Source organism: Schistocerca serialis, chromosome 8, assembly GCF_023864345.2.
Source record: "Schistocerca serialis cubense isolate TAMUIC-IGC-003099 chromosome 8, iqSchSeri2.2, whole genome shotgun sequence".
In the NCBI taxonomy this organism is placed as follows: Eukaryota; Metazoa; Arthropoda; class Insecta; order Orthoptera; family Acrididae; genus Schistocerca; species Schistocerca serialis.
In genome coordinates, this window is record NC_064645.1 from 410,882,857 (window position 1) to 410,903,180 (window position 20,324).

The following is a 20,324-nucleotide window of genomic DNA, read 5'->3' on the forward strand; positions in this document are numbered from 1 at the left end:
TACCAGTATTTGTTTTCAATAGTATCAGTCTATCTCCCTCCATGAACCATAGACCTTGCCGTTGGTGGGGAGGCTTGCGTGCCTCAGCGATACAGGTAGCTGTACCGTAGGTGCAACCACAACGGAGGGGTATCTGTTGAGAGGAGAGGCCAGACAAACGTATGGTTCCTGAAGAGGGACAGCAGCCTTTTCAGTAGTTGCAGGGGCAACAGTCTGGATGATTGACTGATCTGGCTTTGTAGCACTAACCAAAACGGCCTTGTGTGCTGGTACTGCGAACGGCTAAAAGCAAGGGGAAACTATGGCTGTAATTTTTCCCAAGGGCATGCAGCTTTACTGTATGGATAAATAATGATGGCGTCCTCTTGGGTAAAATATTCCGTAGATAAAATAGTCCCCAATTCAGATCTCCGGGCGGGGACTACTCAGGACGACGTCGTTATCAGGAGGAAGAAAACTGGCATTCTACGGATTGGAGCTTGGAATGTCAGATCCTTTAATCGGTCAGGTAGGTTAGAAAATTTAAAAAGGGAAGTGGATAGGTTGAAGTTGGATATAGTGGGAATTAGTGAAGTTCGGTGGCAGGAGGAACAATACTTTTGGTCAGGTGAATACAGGGTTATAAATACAAAATCAAATAGGGGTAATGCAGGAGTAGGTTTAATAATGAATAAAACAATAGGAATGCGGGTAAGCTACTACAAACAGCACAGCGAACGCATTGTTGTGGCCAAGATAGACACAAATCCCACGCCTACGACAGTAGTACAAGTCTATATGCCAACTAGCTCTGCAGATGATGAAGAAACTGAAGAAATGTATGATGAGATAAAAGAAATTATTCAGATAGTGAAGGGATATGAAAATTTAATAGTTACGGGTGACTGTAATTCGATAGTAGGTTAATATGGATTGGGGGTAAGAAATGAAAGAGGAAGCCGCCTGGTGGAATTTTGCACAGAGCACAACTTAATCATAGCTAACACTTGGTTCAAGAATCATAAAAGAAGGTTGTATACATGGAAGAAGCCTGGAGATACTGACAGGTTTCAGATGGATTATATAATGGTAAGACAGATATTTGGGAACAAAGTTTTAAATTGTAAGACATTTCCAGGGGCAGATGTGGACTCTGACCACAATCTATTGGTTATGAACTGTAGATTAAAACTGAAGAAACTGCAAAAAGGTGGGAATTCAAGGAGATGGGACCTCTATAAACTGACTAAACCAGAGGTTGTACAGAGTTTCAGGGAGAGCATAAGGGAACAATTGACAAGAATGGGGGAAAGAAATACAGTAGAAGAAGAATGGGTAACTTTGAGGGAAGAAGTAGTGAAGACAGCAGAGGATCAAGTAGGTAAAAAGACGAGGGCTAGTAGAACTCCTTGTGTGACAGAAGAAATATTGAATTTAATTGATGAAAGGAGAAAATATAAAAATGCAGTAAATGAAGCAGGCAAAAATGAATACAAACGTCTCAAAAATGAGGTCAACAGGAAGTGCAAAATGGCTAAGCAGGGATGGCTAGAGGACAAATGTAAGGATGTAGAGGCTTATCTCACTAGGGGTAAGATAGATACTGCCTACAGGAAAATTAAAGAGACCTTTGGAGAAAAGAGAGCCACTTGTATGAATACCAAGAGCTCAGATGGAAACTCAGTTCTAAGCAAAGAAGGGAAAGCAGAACGGTGGAAGGAGTATATAGAGGATCTATACAAGGGCGATGTGCTTGAGGGCAATGTTATAAAAATGGAAGATGAAGATGAAATGGGAGATATGATACTGCGTGAAGAGTTTGATAGAGTACTGAAAGACATAAGTCGAAACAAGGCCCTGGGAGTAGACAACATTCCATTAGAACTACTGACAGCCTTGGGAGAGCCAGTCCTGACAAAACTCTACCATCTGGTCAGCAAAATGTATGAGACAGGCAAAATACCCTCAGACTTCAAGAAGAATATAATAATTCCAATCCCAAAGAAAGCAGGCGTTGACAGATGTGAAAATTAACGAACTGTCAGTTTAATAAGTCACTGCTGCAAAATACTAACGCAAATTCTTTACAGACGAATGGCAAAACTAGTAGAAGCCGACCTCGGGGAAGATCAGTTTGGATTTCGTAGAAATATTGGAACACGTGAGGCAATACTGACCCTACGACTTATTTTAGAAGCTAGATTAAGAAAAGGCAAACCTACGTTTCTAGCATTTGTAGACTTAGAGAAAGCTTTTGACAATGTTGACTGGAACACTCTCTTTCAAATTCTGAAGGTGGCACGGGTCAAATACAGGGAGCGAAAGGCTATTTACAATTTGTACAGAAACCAGGTGGCAATTATAAGAGTCGAGGGACATGAAAAGGAAGCAGTATTTGGGAAGGGAGTGAGACAGGGTTGTAGCCTCTTCCCGATGTTGTTCAATCTGTATATTGAGCAAGCAGTAAAGGAAACAAAAGAAAAATTCAGAGTAGGTATTAAAAACCGTGGAGAAGAAATAAAAACTTTAAGATTCGCCGATGATGTAATTCTGTCAGGTACAGCAAAGCACTTGGAAGAGCAGTTGAACGGAATGGTCAGTGGCTTGAAGGGAGGATATAGATGAACATCAACAAAAGCAAAATGAGGATAATGGAATGTGGTCTAATTAAGTCGGGTGATGCTGAGGGAATTAGATTAGGAAATGAGACACTTAAAGTAGTAAAGGAGTTTTGCTATTTGGGGAGCAAAATACCTGATGATGGTCGAAGTAGAGAGGATATAAAATGTAGACTGGCAATGGCAAGGAAAGGGTTTCTGAAGAAGAGAAATTTGTTAACATCAAGTATAGATTTAAATGTCAGGAAGTCGTTTCTGAAAGTATTTGTATGGAAAGTAGCCATGTATGGAAGTGAAGCATGGACAATAAATAGTTTGGACAAGAAGAGAATAGAAGCTTTTGAAATGTGGTGCTACAGAACAATGCTGAAGATTAGAAGGGACAGCCTAAAAAATAAAAGATCAGCTGGATGGGATGAATTTTCTCCTTTTCTCCTGAAAAAATGCAAGGATGAGTTAGCCAGATCATTAGTCCATCTAATAAATTGTGTACTTGAAGAAGGTGTGTTTCCGAAGAAACTGATACTTGCTATAGTTAAAACTTTATATAAAAAAGGGGAAAGAAAGCAACTACAAACCAGTTGCCTTAACTTCAGTGTTTGGTAAATTAATTGAAAAAATAATACTAGAAATCTTAATCGAGCACTATAATACGAATAACTCAATAGGAGATTTCCAACATGGCTTTAGAAGTGGTCGGAGCACCATATCTGCAGCAGTACAGTTTGTACACTGTCTGATGGAGAAAATATATGAGGGTTACAAAATGGCAGGAGGGTTTTTGTAGATCTTTCCAAAGCGTTTGACAAGAGTCCATCATGGCGCTCTTTTAAGTAAACTTGCTTGTTATGGTGTCAGTGGGAAACTGTTGCTTTTAATAGAATCTTACCTTAAAGATAGACAACAATGCACAGACGTTGTGTATGATAATGGAGAGGTAATCGAAAAAAGAAGATCAAAGATAAGAAATATAAATTGTGGTGTGCCACAAGGCTCTATCTTGGGCCCCTTCTTGTTTATTTGCTACATGAATGATTTCCCAAAAGTATTAGACACCAGTCATCGTATTACTATGTATGCTGATGACACCTCTGGGGTTTGCTGGGCACGTAGTAATGATGGCCTAAATTCAGTGGTACAGAATTTTGTTGAAAAAGCCCAAACACATTTTGAAAAAGAAAACCTGAGGGTCAATGTTAACAAAACTAATTTAATTTATTTTAAGACAAGTGGCTCAAATGAAAATACTGTTGTAAATGAGGACATTCATGTTCAGAATGTAAATATCTGGGGATATATATAGATGACAGACTTTCGTGGAATCAGCAAATAGACCATGTCTGTGGTAAAATAACATCTAGTCTGTATTTACTAAGGAGATTAGTTCAATATCTAGATATTGAAGCAATAAAAATAGTGCATTTTGGGTTGGTGTATCCCCATCTATCTTATGGAAATGTATTGTGGGGTGGGTGTAGCCAATACAATATAAGAAGGGTATTTGTATTGCAGAAAAGAGTAATAAGAACTATGGAAAAAGTAAGACCCAGAACTTCATGCAAAAACCTGTTTATTAATTTTAATATTATGACTATCTATGCAGTATATATATGTTTCAATCAATATTATTAGTGAAAAGACAAAAAAGTGACAAACAGGAATATGGAAATCCATGATTACGATACAAGACACAAATCAGACTTTGATATGGTTAGCAGAAGATTGAATCTAACAACAAATACCCCGTTCATTATTTTATAATTCTCTGCCAAACAACCTGAAACAACTTTCTGGTAGAATTTTTTGAAATGAGTTAAAAAAATGGCTTGTATTGAAGTGCCCATACAATGCGGTGCTGACATGACTTGACCTCAGGAATGCTATGTTAAATATACTTAAATGATCTTTTACTTAATAGCGTGTAATCTGTATATATTGTGTATCAATAATCTAAATGTAATTATTGTAACATTGCCCATGCATGTTAAATACATGTTTCGAGCTGTAAATAAATAAAAAAAAGATCACATAACTAATGAGGAGGTACTGAATAGGATTGGGCATTAGAGGAGTTTGTGGCACAACTTGACTAGAAGAAGGGATCGGTTGGTAGGACATGTTCTGAGGCGTCAAGGGATCACCAATTTAGTATTGGAGGGCAGCGTGGAGGGTAAAAATTGTGGAGGGAGAACAAGAGACGAATACACTAACCAGATTCAGAAGGATGTAGGCTGCAGTACGTACTGGGAGATGAAGAAGCTTGCACAGGATAGAGTAGCATGGAGAGCTGCATCAAACCAGTCTCTGGACTGAAGACCACAACAACAACAACAACAACAACAGTCTGTTCTGTAGAAGAATTTCTATTTTTGTAATGTGTAAAAGGTGATGGATAGGAGTTACTATCTCACAACTGCATGTTTTTTTTTTAAAGGTAAATGGTGAGCATGTACCCATATTTATGTATGAATTTGTAATGTGAATGTGAAATGACTTGTTCCACATCATTATGATTAATTGTACCATTGAACATGAAACCAACCAACTACAAACTTATGTACTTATTTTCAGTATTGGGACTGCTTATCCATTTAATTCATTTTGAACAGTATTAATTGTGTTTAATCACTGGACTTATTTCTGTGTTAAAGAGTAGTTCTGAACACACTGTTTTCATTTTTATGAGCTTTTTAAATAAGTTTAAGATTTCAGATTTCCATTTTTATTTCAGTACCAAGCTGATCTGTGAGTGTTCATCTCTGCTATCTTATTGTGATGTAGTTGCTACTGTAGTAGGAATTAGAGTACAGGGATGTACCATAAAACAAAAATGTTATTAAAGTTTCAAAGAGTTGTTTCTGGAATTCTTCATTATGGCTCACGTTCGGGGGGGGGGATGTAACTTGTTAAATGTAACTGACATTTCTTTCTCATTGTATTCATAAAACTCAACAGCAGTTGTGTTTCAAAAATAATTAATTTGTCAAAATATCTAATTTTGTATACCATTGTTCTTAAATGTGTGTGTCTTCAATTTAACAGTGCAGATGATATGTCACAGCAGCTGAGTGCACTGAGGCAACAGCTGCTGCAGACTGGAGAAACGGAAGAAGTTGCTGCTGTTTTGCTGCCTCGCATGATTGAGTTGTTGTTCACCCCACCTGCATGGGCAACACCAGATCGTGCTGTCACCATGTCACCAAGTTCACATACCATGGAATCTCTTGCGCTTCACAGCAAAGCCAGTGCTAGATTTCTGGAGGTAGGAGTGAAATGTCATGTAGATCACTCGTCTTAGCTGTGACAGAAATTCATGTGTAAAACTACTTGCATATAATGGTATCTGTTTATTCTGAATTTAAAATATTAAATACTTAAGCACAAATCACGGCTGATTCTGTAAAAAAAAAGGGGGGGGGGGGCGTTTCAGCTGTTTTTAAATTTACATGTGTAGACTGGTTCAAGCAGGATCATAAGTGTTTAGTGTGGTGGCAATATCACTTATTTCAAGTTACACTTGCTTGAATAATTTGTGTTTAATTGCCTGTTATGTTCAGTTACATCTAGCTGGATGTTATACACAAAAGAAACACCATAAAAATTATCAAAACAATTCCTAGTTTTCAGAAGACACAGGTGATTTAGAACAATTGAAATTAATGGATAAAATGCATATTTTGCTATCAGCTGCTTTTTTTTGTTTAAAACTCAAATATCAATGGGCTTCAGTCACAGTCCATCTTCGGGGATTAGGGTTAAAACAGTTTAATCCACAACATCACCCCTGTCGTTACTTAGAAATGGCCACGTCCCATGTGTAGAGCATGTCATGAATTCCAGTATACAACCAATTACAACTAGTTTACAACTGGAATTCATGACATGCTCTACACATGGGATGTGGCCATTATTTAAGTAATGACAGGTGTGATGGTGTGGCTTAATCTGTTTTAACCCTAATCTGTGAAGATGGACTGTGACTGAAATTGGTTATTATTTGGATCGTAAATAAAAAAGCAACTGGTGGTCAGACATGTATTTGTACATTACTTGATGACCATTAATAGTTCCAAAAATTTTTGATAAAAATAAAAAAAAATAAAAAATCCTAGTATCAGTTTCAATTCACTATTCAACTGCCTTTGTAAAATTATGTTTTGCTCTTCTGAGGATGCCTTTACATGCTTTCAGGAGGGTAACAGCCTCTTAATGTGAGTGAGTAATTCAACGTTTGATCTTTTTTTTTTTCTCTCTTTAGCCTTTGCGTACTACATGTTTAACACCTTTGTGACTCTCCTAATTGTACCACTACAAAAGATCTAGTAAAGTAACAATAATGAAAGAAATGTCTTGATTTACTTCATTGCTGTTAGTACCAAGACACCTCAAATGTAGTATTGTAAAATTTTTACATTAGTACAAAACTCAAACCCAGTGGCAGTTAACACAAAATTATACCATTGTGGCACAGTGTGGTGGCTTATAGCCTTTTAACTTACGGGGGTAGTATATTAATTTGAGTATATTAATTTTACATGTATAAACTGAACTCTTAAAATATATTCAAATTTTATAATTAATAATTTGTCATTGTGAAGAATAAAATAAAATGAGAAAGAAAAGTGTTGGTACAAGTGGGAGTCAAACCCGGATCCACAAATTGCAACTCTGTGCAATAGACCTCTCAGCCACTCTGCTGTTATGACATAGCTCCTCAAAATCTCTCATACTCTACACTTGCACAATAAGCTACACTTGATTAAAAAAAGTACTTAACCAGCTGCCACTACTCAAACCAGTGAATATACACTCCTGGAAATGGAAAAAAGAACACATTGACACCGGTGTGTCAGACCCACCATACTTGCTCCGGACACTGCGAGAGGGCTGTACAAGCAATGATCACACGCACGGCACAGCGGACACACCAGGAACCGCGGTGTTGGCCGTCGAATGGCGCTAGCTGCACAGCATTTGTGCACCGCCGCCGTCAGTGTCAGCCAGTTTGCCGTGGCATACGGAGCTCCATCGCAGTCTTTAACACTGGTAGCATGCTGCGACAGCGTGGACGTGAACCGTATGTGCAGTTGACGGACTTTGAGCGAGGGCGTATAGTGGGCATGCGGGAGGCCGGGGGGACGTACCGCCGAATTGCTCAACATGTGGGGCGTGACGTCTCCACAGTACATCGATGTTGTCGCCAGTGGTCGGCGGAAGGTGCACATGCCCGTCGACCTGGGACCGGACCGCAGCGACGCACGGATGCACGCCAAGACCGTAGGATCCTACGCAGTGCCATAGGGGACTGCACCACCACTTCCCAGCAAATTAGGGACACTTTTGCTCCTGGGGTATCGGCGAGGACCATTCGCAACCGTCTCCATGAAGCTGGGCTACGGTCCCGCACACCGTTAGGCCGTCTTCCGCTCACGCCCCAACATCGTGCAGCCCGCCTCCAGTGGTGTCGCGACAGGCGTGAATGGAGGGACGAATGGAGACGTGTCGTCTACAGCGATGAGAGTCGCTTCTGCCTTGGTGCCAATGATGGTCGTATGCGTGTTTAGGTGAGCGCCACAATCAGGACTGCATACGACCGAGGCACACAGGGCCAACACCCGGCATCATGGTGTGGGGAGCGATCTCCTACACTGGCCGTACACCACTGGTGATCGTCGAGGGGACACTGAATAGTGCACGGTACATCCAAACCGTCATCGAACCCATCGTTCTACCATTCCTAGACCGGCAAGGGAACTTGCTGTTCCAACAGGACAATGCATGTCCGCATGTATCCCGTGCCACCCAACGTGCTCTAGAAGGTGTAAGTCAACTACCCTGGCCAGCAAGATCTCCGGATCTGTCCCCCATTGAGCATGTTTGGGACTGGATGAAGCGTCGTGTCACGCGGTCTGCACGTCCAGCACGAACGCTGGTCCAACTGAGGCGCCAGGTGGAAATGGCATGGCAAGCCGTTCCACAGGACTACATCCAGCATCTCTACGATCGTCTCAATGGGAGAACAGCAGCCTGCATTGCTGCGAAAGGTGGATATACACTGTACTAGTGCCGACACTGTGCATGCTCTGTTGCCTGTGTCTTTGTGCCTGTGGTTCTGTCAGTGTGATCATGTGATGTATCTGACCCCAGGAATGTGTCAATAAAGTTTCCCCTTCCTGGGACAATAAATTCACGGTGTTCTTATTTCAATTTCCAGGAGTGTATTATTTGTAGGTATTAGTTGCATTTTGTGTATTCTAACATGCTGTCTCTTGGTATGTATCTTGAGAACATTATTGTAATATCAAAAGTATTAAGAATCTGTGAACAGATGCCAGTTACTTGAGGTAATGAATAAATTCTGATGAATGATGGAGTGAAGATGGAGTTGTGTAAAATTATAGGTCAACAGTTATTAAAAAGAAAACAAGCACAAATTTTTCTTCTGGAACATTCCTGAATCTCCACAGATACTCATTGCTTGTGAATAAAGCTGATGACTTAATAATTATAATTTAATTATTTTTTGGCTTACTTACCACTAGATTTCAGTATCATATTAGATAAAAAATAACATTTTGTCCAGATTTTGCAGCAGCAGAAGCCACCACCATCTGCCAGTCTTGTTACTGCTCTCTTGCGAGCTGCAGCTGCTATCCTTGTTGGTTCTGATAGTGGTAAGTAGTCTGTGCAACAGTTCGCATGATGGGATCTGAAACCTATTATTATCATCCTTTTGAGAGTCATTTACAATGTTAATTGAAAAATGTGTTTCATGACCTAGAAGTTCAAATGATGTGAAGCTGGCCATAAAAAATTAATTTTTGTGTAGCTTGACTTAATATGAAATGATTTTGATGTGGAATTACCATAGCCGTTTCACCACCTTAAGTATTTTGCGTCAGTGTGTACAGTACGAGGTGCATTCAAGTTCTAAGGCCTCCGATTTTTTTTCTAATTAACTACTCACCTAAAATCGATGAAACTGGCGTTACTTCTCGACGTATTCGCCCTGCAGATGTACACATTTTTCACAATGCTGACGCCATGATTCCATGGCAGCGGCAAAGGCTTCTTTAGGAGTCTGTTTTGACCACTGGAAAATCGCTGAGGCAATAGCAGCACGGCTGGCGAATGTGCGGCCACGGAGAGTGTCTTTCATTGTTGGAAAAAGCCAAAAGTCACTAGGAGCCAGGTCAGGTGAGTAGGGAGCATGAGGAATCACTTCAAAGTTGTTATCACGAAGAAACTGTTGCGTAACGTTAGCTCGATGTGCGGGTGTGTTGTCTTGGTGAAACAGCACACGCGCAGCCCTTCCCGGAATTTTTTGTTGCAGTGCAGGAAGGAATTTGTTCTTCAAAACATTTTCGTAGGATGCACCTGGTACCGTAGTGCCCTTTGGAACGCAATGGGTAAGGATTACGCCCTCGCTGTCCCAGAACATGGACACCATCATTGTTTCAGCACTGGCGGTTACCCGAAATTTTTTTGGTGGCGGTGAATCTGTGTGCTTCCATTGAGCTGACTGGCGCTTTGTTTCTGGATTGAAAAATGGCATCCACGTCTCATCCATTGTCACAACTGACGAAAAGAAAGTCCCATTCATGCTGTCGTTGCGCGTCAACATTGCTTGGCAACATGCCACACGGGCAGCCATGTGGTCGTCCGTCAGCATTCATGGCACCCACCTGGATGACACTTTTCACATTTTCAGGTCGTCATGCGGGATTGTGTGCACAGAACCCACAGAAATGCCAACTCTGGAGGTGATCTGTTCAACAGTCATTCGGCGATCCCCCAAAACAATTTTCTCCACTTTCTTGATCATGTCGTCAGACCGGCTTGTGCGAGCCCGAGGTTGTTTCGGTTTGTTGTCACACGATGTTCTGCCTTCATTAAACTGTCGCACCCACGAACGCACTTTCGACACATCCATTACTCCATCACCACGTCTCCTTCAACGGTCGATGAATTTCAATTGGTTTCACACCACGCAAATTCAGAAAATGAATGATTGCACGCTGTTCAAGTAAGGAAAACGTCGCCATTGTAAGTATTTAAAACAGTTCTCATTCTCGCCGCTGGTGGTAAAATGCCATCTGCCGTACGGTGCTGCCATCTCTGGGACATATTGACAATGAACGCAGCCTCATTTTAAAACAATGCGCATGTTTCTATCTCTTTCCAGTCCGGAGAAAAAGAATTGGAGGCCTTAGAACTTGAATGCACCTTGTAACATTATTGATGATTTGAATCTTTACAATAAATGAGGTCACTATTTTAATATAGATGAACTGCAGCTCATTTGGGAGTGAATATGAAGGGAGGTTTCAGTTACTGCCAAATATTCATTTAATTTCCACTAACATGCTCCTGCGCTACTCAGAGAGCTGCTCCCTTTAATAATTAATGCTGTAATAGTCACACCGTTGGACCTAGAAAATGTGTTTATTTTCTTTCTTCATTTCATTAGTTTTACCAGTTCTTTGCATTCTATCAGCTTCTAAGAAATAGTCATAATTGAAACATAGCTTTACATTTGGTTCATGTTGTTCATGATCTGTAGCAATGCACATTGTTGTCGCCATGAATAAAGACAGTTAGAAATATCTTTGGTGTATGTCATTGTCACTGATTGGCTACAATAGTCTTCTGTAAGATTTGAAACTGTCTTGTAGACTACTGCACAATTTATCAACTTTTGAATAACCAGTTTGTGTACTTCACATTATGGCCTTTTTTTCCTTTCTAGTTACTGACTTTAATCTCCCTCTTAATGTATGTCCATTGTACAATTATTAATAAGTAATTAAAAAGAAAGACCTTCTTTCTTGCTAGTACAGGTATAACAGTGTCAAGAATCTAAAATAGTTCTCTTTTCTGACAACGTAAGTATTAAGATGTCAGTACAGGGACAAGGATTAGTGATCATGATGTAATTATAATGATGATGGTTACTAAAGTTAATAAATCCATCTAGAAGGCTAGGAGAGTATTTTTGCTAGAAAGAGCAGATAAGCAGTTGACAATATTCCACTTACACAGTGAATGGACATCATTTTGTTCCAAAGTGATGGATGTAAAATGATGGATGTAGAGGCAAAGTTTGACCCACCTGCTACCAGGATAAAGTGTCATATAGACCCCAAATAATTTACACCGGATACATTGGCAGTATTTTAATGAACTAACTTTAAAACATACATGACAGTTGTTCAGCATAACAGTATTGATTCTATTTTCATAAATATTATGTTCAAGAAACAAAAGAAATTTAGATTGGGGTCCTACTGACCCCCAGTGGAAAAAGTTAATAAACTTTAGTGCATTATAAATATGAGAGTGAACAAAACACCATTGGATAAAATTAACTCAGAGAGAAAATTTCATGCATTTTGGGGAACAAAAAAGCTTTGAAAGCAAGGGAGATATGATTTTCCAATGTGGTTGTGGGGTCATATTGACTCCAGTGGTACTAGGAGAGTTAAATCTGTTGCAATCATGCTCTTGAAAAGCATGTGATAAGTCAATTAGGTGTGGAAAACACCCACCATGCTGTAGTAACAAACATTGGAAAATCCCGAGAAAACAAGGATAGAGACTGGTGCGCTCTTGTTTAAAAAAAGAATGCATAATTTATGTCTTTAAAAAATTAGTAGAAATTTGTGCATATGTAAAAAGATCAATGTGTGAACCATGCAACAACCACTACCTTTATACCGGTTGGTTATAATTAAAGCACAGCTACTCATGGAGGCCCAGTGTGGGCTGTAATTATTGTACAGCAGCAAAACTTGATAGTTATGATAATGCATTAATGCAGGACCAATTTGTGCTGGAAAACAATTAGTTTTAATTTTGGCCATCAATTGAAAATATGGCACTGTACATCATTTGTGTGATGGTATGACATCCACATTGTCATTTGGCAAACCATAATGTGAGTGAAAAGTGTGGCTATTAAGAAGAGAGACCGTGTGCTGTAAGTCAAAATGTTTTTTGTGAACATCAGCAATTGCAGTGCTGCATTGAGAGAGTATTGCCAACTGGAAGGTCTCAGGAGAGACAAAATGTCATTAAATAGTTTAAAGAAGATGATAATGGTATTTGAAAACACGGGTGAGCTTGGTGTGGTACCTGGATGAGGAAGGCATCTTATCCTGGAGGAAGTTATTTATGAGGTAGCTCTTGCTGTAAATGACTACACAACATGTGCTGTGGGTACTGCTAGTGCTCGTGCAGTGTCACAAGAATTGTCCATCACATGGTCAACAGCATGGAAAGTTTTCCAGTCTATATTACACTGACTACTTCCCATATAGCATCCAGATGGTGCAGCAACTGAAACCTTGTGATCTGCAGCAACAGTGTGGATTTGCTCTTCAGTTTGTGGTATGGATCAAAGTCAAAGACATATGGCCGGGCAATATTCCGTGGAGTAGTACATTTTGTACTACTGTACATTGCAGTGAATACACAAACTGCTGAATTTGGGGTACTGTTAAGCCATATGTTGCATGTGAAGAGCCATTGCACTCACCGTATGTAACTGTGTGGTGTTTATTCACAAGCACCTTTATTCTTGGCCCATTCTGCTTTGAAGAGAGTACGCTTAGAGGGCCTGTCAGGTGTATGTACAGCAAGTGATTGCTGCTTTGGAGGAACACAACTGTGTAGAAACCACTGTTTTCATCTAAGATGGGGCAACACCTCATGCCACTCACCCAGTGAAAGCTCAGCTTAATGCAGCCTTCCACAAACATGGCCCGAAAGATCATTGGTGGTGATAGAGATGTGTCATGAACTCAAATGGGAATCCCTAGAGGGCAAACAGCATTCTTTTCACAAAACACTATTGAGAAAATTTAGAGAAACAGCATTTGAAGTTTACTTTAGAACGATTCTACTGTCACCAACATACAGTGTATATAAGGACCATGAAGATAAGTTAAGAGAAATTAGGGTTCGTATGGAGGCATATAGATAGTCATTTTTCCTTTGCTCTACTTGTGAGCAGAACAGGAAAGGAAAAGACTACCGTATTTACTCGAACCTAAGCCGCACTTTTTTTCCGGTTTTTGTAATCCAAAAAACCGCCTGCGGCTTAGAATCGAGTGCAAAGCAAGCGGGAGTTCTGAAAAATGTTGGTGGGTGCCGCCACAACTAACTTCTGCCGTCGAATATATGTAGCGCCACACAGGCATGCTTTGTAGTGCACAAAGATAAATACTGGTACCAAAATCTCTGCGTCAGTAAATAAATTTAAAAAAAAAAGTGGAAGACGAGCCTTTTTCCTCCGCCCAGAGTTTCGACCACTGCGTTTTGGTACATTATCCAACGAAGTAAATACAAATTCTGTATTGTTGATCTTCGAATGTAGCAGCATTTCAATGTACTACGAAAATCCGACTGGCAAGACTGTTTGGGATGTTTGTCAATATGGCCAACTCTACGTTCTGAATTTTTTTCTACCTGTGAGAAGAGATGGTTGCTAATAGGAGCTTTTATGAATTGTGAATCACATGTAGTATTCTCTTCGCCATAAGATTAATACGAATATAAACATTTTGCCATGTATTGTTTCGTGTTTGCTACTATCTCATTTAAATCCTGTCTGCCTAATAAACTACGAAACTAGAGTGAGACAACAGCAAACGCGGAAGAATATACGTATCATGTCATGTTTATATTCGTATTATTCTTATGCCTGATAGTGATACAGTCAGAAATGAAGCACGGCAACTGACTAGATTTTTAAATCTAAGATGACTCTAATTTCTGTGCAGAATGTAATGAACTAAAGAGGCGCCTGCAAAGATTTTCAAACGGAGAAAAATTTTCGCTAAAATTTCGTTCAGAGCATCATCTATCATACGCAGTCTATTATTTGGTTCTTGTTGATCATTATCAAAGAAAGAAGTAGTGTAAGTAACGACAAATGTTTCGCTAATGAGACGACTCCTCTCTATTTTTTATTTGTAAGTGGCGGTAGCGCGCACAAAAGCAAGCCACGCCGCGAGCGGCGACAGGCCGTAAACACGCACTATCAGAATGCGACAAACAATGCATGACACAGTACAGTAATGCATTTTCAGCTTAGAGTGACGTAAACACATATAACAAAGAGAACGGCACTTATCAGATCAAAGAAAAATAAGCAATCAATTCAAACCAGACGAAGCACGTGAAAAAGGAAGGATATCCGTATAAATACGGACGGAGCGCGTGACGCGTAGCAATGGCTACCTGGTAAACCGTAACTGCTAAGCTTACGACTCGAACCAAACCACTGCAGCTGTGTCGTCATTCATTCGACCTAAATTGTGTCTCATATTACAACTAGGCGAACTTTGTTTCGATTTGGAGGTGCGACCTAAAACTTTTCTCTCCCCTTGATTTTCGAGTCTCAAATTTCAGGTGCGGCTTAGATTCGGGAAAAATTTTTTTCCTTGATTTCGAGTCTCATTTTTCAGGTGCGGCTTAGATTCGAGTGCGGCTTAGATTCGAGTAAATACGGTATTGGTGGCTTGGGGTGTGTGTTTAATTTTATAGTTGTAAATGCACAGTCAACCCTAAAGAAAATACTTGAAAATGTAAGTAATACATCCTTGAAAATCAGTAACTGGTTCTCTGCAAATGTACTGTCACTGAATTTAGACAACATACAATACATGCAACTCAGTACTGCAGAAGACCTGACTGACCACATCATTGGAAATAATCCATGAGGATAAATCAGCAAAAGAAATAGAGTATTCTTAATTCATAAATATGTTTATTGATGAGAACCTGAACTGGAAGTCATGCATTTCAGATGTTCTTGTACATGCAAACTCTGCAATTTTGTGTTGCAGATAATACCAGATTTTGAAGATGAAACTGTAAGAAAGTTGATTTATTTTTTTCTGTTTTCATTCGCTAATGAATTATGGTGTCAGATTCTCAGGTAACTCACTACTGACAGGGGAGGGGGGGGGGGGGGGGGGGAGATGTTTTCTGCTGACAAGTGGATGGAATCATGATACCTTATTATGGTACCTATCTTGGCTACAAGTTTTATTTGTTTTGTTTACTATTTTAAGGAGATAGATGAACCTAATGAAGATCTAACTTATCAGAACCAGTCATTTACTAAAGTAAAAATTTGCAAGACTGTTTTGGATTCCAGAAGTTCTTAAACATTGGATCACTGTATTCTTAAAGTGATCATGTTTGCATCTACAGTTACATGACTATTCTGTAATTCAAACATAAATGCCTGGCAGAGGGTTCATTGAACCACTTTAACGCTATTTCTCTGCCATTCCACTACTGAACAGTGCGTGGAAAAAATGAACACTTAAATCTTTCTGTATGAGCTCTGATTTCTCTTATCACAGTCATCATGTCTCCTAACTTAGATGAGTGTCAACAAAATGTTTTTGCATTCAGAGGAGAAAGTTAGTGATTGAAATTTAATGAAAAGATCCCACCGCAATGAAAAAAGCCTTTACTTTAGTGAGTGCCTTCGTAACTAGTGTACCACATCTGTGACATTCTGTCCCATATTTTGCACTAATGCAAAAGGAGATGCCCTTTGAATGTTTTCGATGTCATTCATCAATCGTATATGGTAAGGATCCCATAACACATAGTAATACTCTAGCAGAGGTTGGGCAGACATAGTGTAAGCTGTCTGTTTAGTGGATTTGCTGCATCTTCTAAGTGTTCTGCCAATAAACACAGCCTTTAATTAGCCTTCCCCACAACATTATCTGTGTGATCGTTGCAATTTAAGCAGTTCATAATTGCTATCCCTAAGTATTTAGTTGAATTGACAGCCTTTAGATTTGTGTTGTTTATCATGTAATCAAAATTTAACGGATTCCTTTTAGTACTCGTGGGATGACCTTACACTTTACATTACTTGGGGTCAATTGCGACATTTCACACTATACAGATATTTTGCCTAAATTACACTTCATCAGTGCTTCAATAATTTACAGTTATAACTTTGACATTTTCCCTCTCTTCATATTGACTGGCAAGCATTCATCAGAGGACTTCATATTGCCTAGTCCAGCCTCATCCTTGTACACTCCACATCCAAATAGCTGCTTCCTGTGTGGTAATGTACATTTCACCTATACAGGGGAATAGTACAGTCCACAACCACAAACATAGATCCAAAAATCTGCAGCTAAGACTGTCACAGAATTGATGGAGGATCTGGTTGAGACCTTTCACCCAGCTCCAAACCAAAGGATCCAATCGACTCTTGAGTATGGCTCTGCAACAGAAGTTCTGCTTGCACCCCATGAGCAAGGACAGCAGTTTTCATCAATTCTGCCGTCAGCCTGTAAGAACTGTAGATAGCTTTAGAACTAAAATAAAGGGAGTTGTTTGTGCCAATTTGAGCAACAGTTTCAAGATGACTGCATCCTGCACGCTTGATAATGACAGGCAGGGCCTTCTGTACATCTTGAATGAGGCCCTCCCGACATGCTGAGTGTGCAGGACTTCTTTCCAGCCCTGGATACTTTCCATGCAGGGCTCTATAACACACCGAACATTGGAGTTCCTGATGACTAATAAATGCCTCTCCTTGTAGGCCTCCTCATACCCTGCTGGAGGCATGGCCACATGCCCTCTCATAGGCTGAATGGGCAAGGCTAGATGGCCAGTCCTGACCCTCACCCTCCACCTCAAATGACGTGAACACATTGTAAACTGCCACACACATGGACGTGTGTCGGATTCCCCTACATTGGCTCCACTGGTGGAAGATGCCTCAGTAGCAGAGCATGTGGGTGAAACAAGAGATATCCCAAGCAACATATCAGTGTCTTTGCTGCTGATACACCCTGAGACAGCAGCCTGCAGATGGCCAATGGTAACCTCAGCAGTAAGCAAACTGCAGCCAATCCTCCTGCATCTGCATACAACATAGACATTCCTTGTCCACCCCTTTAAAAAATTTGAAAGAAAACAAAAGTTAGCCCTGTTGTCTTTTATACATGGATTTAAATGTCCAATCTTTTTTTTAAGATTACAAATGCAAGCTCCTAGAAAACACTGAGCACCTCACTGAGACTACTGCACTGCACACTGACAGACAAGGAAAATTCTCGGTACAAGCTTTGTTCACCATGTACTGGTAATAAATGAAACAAACAGAAAAATTCTGCCCATGTATTGTGACAAAACCGACAGTGGCAATGAAATATAGAAATGATACAACACCTAGTTACTGCTTAAAAAACATAGACTATAAACAATGTAGAAAAAGACAGATTGTTACTTACTGTAAGGAAGACATGTTAAGCTGCAGACAGGCACACTTAAAGGACACTTACATAGGGCTTTCAGCCACAGCCTTCATCAGTAAAAGAGAAACACACACCATTCATACAAACAAGCAAACACACCTCATGCACACGACTGTCACCTCCAGCACCTTGGGCAGGAAAGCAACTGTCATTTGGGATTTGGGATGCAAACAGCAATCTGAAGGTGGCAGGGAGGGGGAGGGGATAGTAGTGTACAGGTGGGGAGAGAGATGAGCACTGTCTCGTGGAGTGTGCAGGGACTAGAATGCCAACAGGTGCAGTGTCGGGAGGTGGCGGGGCAGGAAGGTGGGGAAAGAAGGAATGAAGAAGGAGAGGAGTGGGGAAAGATGGGCAGGTGCGTTGGCAGAGGGTTGAAAATAAACAGAGTGGGGGATGAGAATGAGAATCCAGCTGATCACCTAGCTGCCGCAACCTGGAAAACTAATGGGTGCGACCTTCCTTGGAGGTGAGGCCGCCAAAGAGAAAAATCCTCTACCGTCGATCACTACGTCGATATCCTCATGTATGGCCGACCAGCCCAAGCTCTTGTGGAGTCTGGAGCATCATATTTATTCATTTTGGAGAAAAACTGTCGCCAGTTGCAGAAAACCGTATTCGTCGACAACAAAACATTTCTGCTGAAGGTGGCTAATGGGAAATATGTAAAACCGACAGGAAGATGTACCATTTGTGTGGTTATAAGTGGCCATACACAGCCCTTAGAATACATCGTCTTACAAGATGTCATGATGTCATTCTCGGATGGGACTTGTGAAAGCTTCTCAGGCAGTTATAGGTTGTGGTCGCTCGAAGACTATGCTAGATGAGATGGGATACTGTGGACAGGAAGATGCGCATCTGAGTGTGTGGAGACTGTGTGCTAGATGAAGTGGTCATTCCTCCAGTCAGTGCTAGAAAGGTAACTGTCACACGTCATGCCATGTGTCAATCCATGGATCTTGTAGTGGAATCTAAGAGAAGGATACCACAGAAGAATAACTTGGTCATTCCAGCCTCTGTCGTCCCTTTTAAGAGTGGATTCGGTGAATTGTGGACAGTTAACCGTGACCGAGAACCGTGGATCCTTCCAAGACGCGAATGCATGGCAAATGCCGAGCCATTGATTAAACAACAGCTGAGCATCATAGAAACCTCCCATGCCGAGTCTGTTGGCGAAATTAGTACTACCACTACGAGACAAGATCTTGTAGCTCGACTATTACCAGATCTCACTAAGGAACAACAGAAGAAGCTACTTGCCATTCTTCACGAGTTCTCTGAATGCCTCAATCCACAGGTGAAGAGCAAATTAGACAAATCGACAGTGAAGCACCGGATTAGAACTGGAGACCATCAAGCAATAAGCCAGAGAGCATACCATGTTTCAGCAACGGAATGTCGAATAATTCGCGACAAGGTAGAGAAAATGATGAAGATGACATCATTCAGCCTTCGCAGAACCCATGGTGGTCACCAGTGATTCTCGTCAGGAAGGATGGCAGTTTGCACTTTTGTTTTGACTACAGGAAGCTTAATAAGATAACTGAAAAGGACGTTTACCCCCTTCCACGAATTGACAATACACTAGATTGTCTGAAGGGGGCTAAGTTTTTCTCAACCATGGACATGTACTCGGGATACTGGCACATCGAAGTAGATGAAGCTGATCATCAGAAAACTGCATTCAACACCCCTGAGGGCCTGTATGAGTTTAAGGTAATGCCGATTGGTTTGTGTAATGCACCAGCAACTTTTGAGCGGATGATGGATAATTTTCTAAGGCACCTGAAGTGGAAGATATGTCTTTGTTATTTAGATGACATTATAGTGTTCTCAGAGACATTTGATGAACATATAAAAAGACTGAGGGCTGTTCTTAAGTGTCTCCAACAAGGCGGACTGAAATTTAATCCAAGAAAGTGTCTCTTTGGAGCAAAAGAAATCAAAATACTTGAACACCTTGTGTCAAATGAAGGTGTGAGGCCAGACCCAGAAAAGGTGAGATCTATAATGGAATTTCCTATTCCTATAAGTATTAGAGATGTGAGAAGCTTCCTCGGATTATGTTCTTATCACTGTCGTTTCATCAAAGACTTTTGTCTCAAAGCCAGGCCACTCCAAGAGTTGTTAAAAGCTGATGCTAAATTTATCTGGGGTAGTGCTCAACAAGATTCTTTCGATGTATTGTACTGTACTTCGTTTGTGTAATGAGAGAGCACCTACAGAACTACACATAGATGCCAGCGGGTAAGGGATCGGTGCTGTTCTGGTACAAATTTCGGATGGAAAAGAGAAGGTTATAGGCTTTGCTTCTAGGACACTTACAAAAGCCAAGAGAAACTACTCAACTACAGAAAGAGAATGTCTTGCCGTGATCTGGGCCGTGTGCAGATTTCAACAGTATCTCTATGGAAGGCCATTC

The 20,324-nt window shown here is 40.5% G+C and overlaps 1 protein-coding gene across 2 annotated transcripts in view; it reads left to right on the forward strand.

Annotated features, from left to right (window-relative positions):
* The window catches only part of LOC126416169 (uncharacterized), a 288,059-nt gene that overhangs the window by 9,745 nt on the left and 257,990 nt on the right, over positions 1–20,324 (forward strand). For both annotated transcript variants that reach the window (XM_050083741.1, XM_050083740.1), the window contains exons 2-3: positions 5,640–5,859; positions 9,181–9,271. In XM_050083741.1, the coding sequence (XP_049939698.1) occupies positions 5,640–5,859; positions 9,181–9,271 (311 nt within the window). The remainder of the gene's footprint in view (positions 1–5,639; positions 5,860–9,180; positions 9,272–20,324) is intronic.